General features: G+C 61.6%; 1 protein-coding gene across 1 annotated transcript; it reads left to right on the forward strand.

Annotated features, from left to right (window-relative positions):
• Positions 1-203: 203 nt before the first annotated feature.
• Positions 204-2,287, forward strand: HRG_03568 (phosphoglycerate mutase; the record flags this gene model as incomplete). Its single annotated transcript, XM_044862039.1, has 2 exons — positions 204-247; positions 310-2,287. The coding sequence occupies 2 exons, from the start codon at positions 204-206 to the stop codon at positions 2,285-2,287; spliced, it is 2,022 nt and encodes a 673-aa protein (XP_044723065.1).
• Positions 2,288-3,139: the final 852 nt, after the last annotated feature.

Raw genomic sequence — 3,139 nt, forward strand, 5'->3', positions numbered from 1 at the left:
CAAGTAACCAAGACCCAGCCTCGTCCCTTAGACGCCACGACACGACGCCAGCGACCACAAGTGACGACGCCTGCCCCGGCTGACGCTCAAGCACCCCTCGCTCTCTCAAATACCCTCCGTCGCCCACTCCCATCTCCAACCACAAAGGACAGACTCCCATCGGTATACTGCCGTCTCGTCTCGCCCCCAACTTCCCCGCCACCATGACCAGCTCCCCCTCCCCCCCCGCATATCTCTTCGTCGTGAGGTCAGTTGACGCGGCGCATCTCCGCTACCCTCCCTCCCCTCCTGCTGACTCGCTGCCCGCAGACACGGAAACAGGCTCGACGCCGCAGACAAGAAATGGCACCTCTCGTCCCCGACGCCCTACGATCCCCCCCTCACATACGGCGGTCTCTTGCAAGCGAGGCAGGTTGGCAACCAGATCGGTGCCATTCTCGAGCAGGCCAAATTCGACGACCAAGAGTCACGCACCGGCGCCTCGTCGAGGAAGCGCAAGCGCTTCAAGGTTGTCATCCACAGCTCTCCCTTTCTGCGCTGCGTGCAGACGTCGATTGGCATTGGCTCCGGTCTGGCCCAGACGTCGCCCGACTCCATCTACAGCCCTGGCGATGTCATCGTCCCGAGAGCCGCCCCCTGCGTCCACCCGCTCCTGTTCAAGTCAGCCTTGCTTCGTCTCGACTCCTTCCTGGGCGAATGGCTGTCGCCCGAATACTTCGAGATGATCACTCCGCCGCCGGGCCCCGCGCTCATGATGGGCGGCGCAAAGGCCGATCTTCTTCGACGCGAGGACTACAGCGCCTACACCGACCCCATGCCTGATGAAAAGCCAGTCTCAAATGGCCGCTTGTGGCACGCTTCGTCTGCCTCGAGCCCTGCCAACGGCGCGCAATCGCCCGCTTCCGAGTCTAACCGCGCCATTGACCTGTCCGCACTGGCCTCGGCTCTCCCCGTGCAGCGCCAGGAACCACGGAACTACGTCGCTCCCAGGCCGCTCTACGCCATCTCGACCAGCGGCAGGATCCCTGAGGGCTTTGTGGCACACGCCAGAGATGCCTGCGTCACGGTCGACTACCAATGGGACTCGATGCGGGAGCCGCTCGACTTTGGAGACGGGGGCAAGCTCGGTGAGGAATGGACGGCGATGCACATGCGGTTTCGGGGTGGGCTGAGAAAGCTCGTCAACTGGTACGCGACGACGGAGTCACCCGCCGACTTGGTGACGAAGCCTGCCCAGTCGCTACAGGGCGACGGCCCGGAGGTGGAGGCGGAAGACGACGAGGTGGAGACGGTCATCATCATCGTCTCCCACGGCGCAGGCTGCAATGCCCTCATCGGGGCCATCACCCACCAACCCGTCCTCATGGATGTCGGCCTCGCATCCATCACCATGGCCACGCGAAAGCCCAACCTCGACTACGCCCAAATGCTCGCCGCGGTACCTCTGCCCGCGGACCAATCGGCAAAGCCTGTCGTTCAGGTCGACAGGATGTACGACATGCGGCTCTCCGCCAGCACCGAGCACCTCCATTCCTTCAGCTCCACGCCCGTGTCCTCGAGGTCGACGTCGAGGTCCAACACCCGGAACCCCAACGGCCATGGGAATCGAGGTAGGACGTCGACGCTGGGCAGCTCGGGGGGGCCAGTCATGAACCCCTTCACGTACCATGACCTCTTCTCTTCTCCAGTCAGCCGCAGCACTTCGGCGAGCGCCACCGTCGGCGACCCGTTCCGACGCGAATCTGCCTCCCACCGGCCTGCGCTGCGCGGGTTGGCTCTTGCCACGGCCGGTCTCGCCGGTGTCGTTGGCACGCCGTCGAGCGGAACACACTCGCCGAATGCGGCGCCGTCGTTTGGCTTGTGGTCGCCGGCTCCCTCGTCTCTGCGGCTCATGGACGACGGCGCCGAAGACACCGACGACTTTGGCTCACTCCTGCCCGACTTTGACCAGAAGCGCTTCGCTGCCGCGGTTGCAGACAAAGAAGACAAGGAGCCATCGCCCACGACTATGCCGTCGACAGCCCCAGCCGTGGGCGGAGCCCCGATGACGGGCGAAGCCAGCACACCGTCTCTAAAGCATCCTCCCAAGGGCCCCACGTTTGCCGCGCCCATCAAGATCAACACCAACGTGGTGGCCGATCGCCCGTCGGCAGAGGAGGTCAAGATGTCTCAGCTCGGCGGCGGCCTAGGGGGTCTCTGGGGCCTGCCGCCTCCGCTTGACGAGGCAGAGCTGTTCCGCGACCTCAGCCACACCAAGCGACGGTGGACGGTCAACGAGCGCGTGTAGGCGGGGGAAGCTGGCTGACCACTCTCCTTGATCTTTTCACACCCTGCTGCTTTTCTCTCCTCTTTCTCCCCTCTCCTCTGATTGCGGAAGCTCGGTTTGAGTGGTCTGCTGCCAGCGTGGCTGGCTTGACTTTGTTTGTTTCAAGGACGAGTGACGAATCCATATGCATGCATGGCGCTGGCGAAAAGGCGAGGGCTGCAAAACATAATTATTCGATACTCAGTTGTGATATTTTCTTGGACGGCATTCCACGCGGGACCACGAGCGACTGCTTTTCTTTTACGTTTCGTGTTTCGTCACGTTTGCCTTTGCTTGCATGCTTCCCATGCTGGACTTGCGTCTTTCCCGGTCAAGGTGCTTGAGGGCATAGTGTGAGCCGGTGACGCGCGTGCAGGTTGTCTTTCAGCGCACATTTCGAGATTGAAGAATCCCTCAGTCTAATTCAAGCGGCTCTTTTTAATATACTGTAATACCTGAGCTAGCCTCCCTTTTATCCTTGATCTTGGGTCTATTTTGCTGCGCTACTCTGACAAAAAAAACACCAGAATGAGTTTCTCATGGCCCTAAATAGTCACATGCGGCAAAACGGCGCCTCCTTGTCGAGTACCCCCGCGCCCTTGTTTTCTAGCGAAAGTCTAGTACGCTCCCAGTCAAAAGGGAGAGCCCCTTGTGTGGGGGTGCCGCTCCTCTGCGTCTCCGAGGTTTCTGCGTCTCCGAGTTGCCTGCGTGCCCCGTCTCCGCGACCTGGGTCTGAGGAGCTGGTCGCTGCCCTCCCTCGGGCAATTGGGAGCATGCCAAGGGGACCGGAAGGAAGCAGAGTAAAGATAGTCATCGCAACCTTGCGGCCGGACC

This window comes from Hirsutella rhossiliensis (genome assembly GCF_020360975.1).
Source record: "Hirsutella rhossiliensis strain HR02 chromosome Unknown scaffold00003, whole genome shotgun sequence".
Lineage (NCBI taxonomy): Eukaryota > Fungi > Ascomycota > Sordariomycetes > Hypocreales > Ophiocordycipitaceae > Hirsutella > Hirsutella rhossiliensis.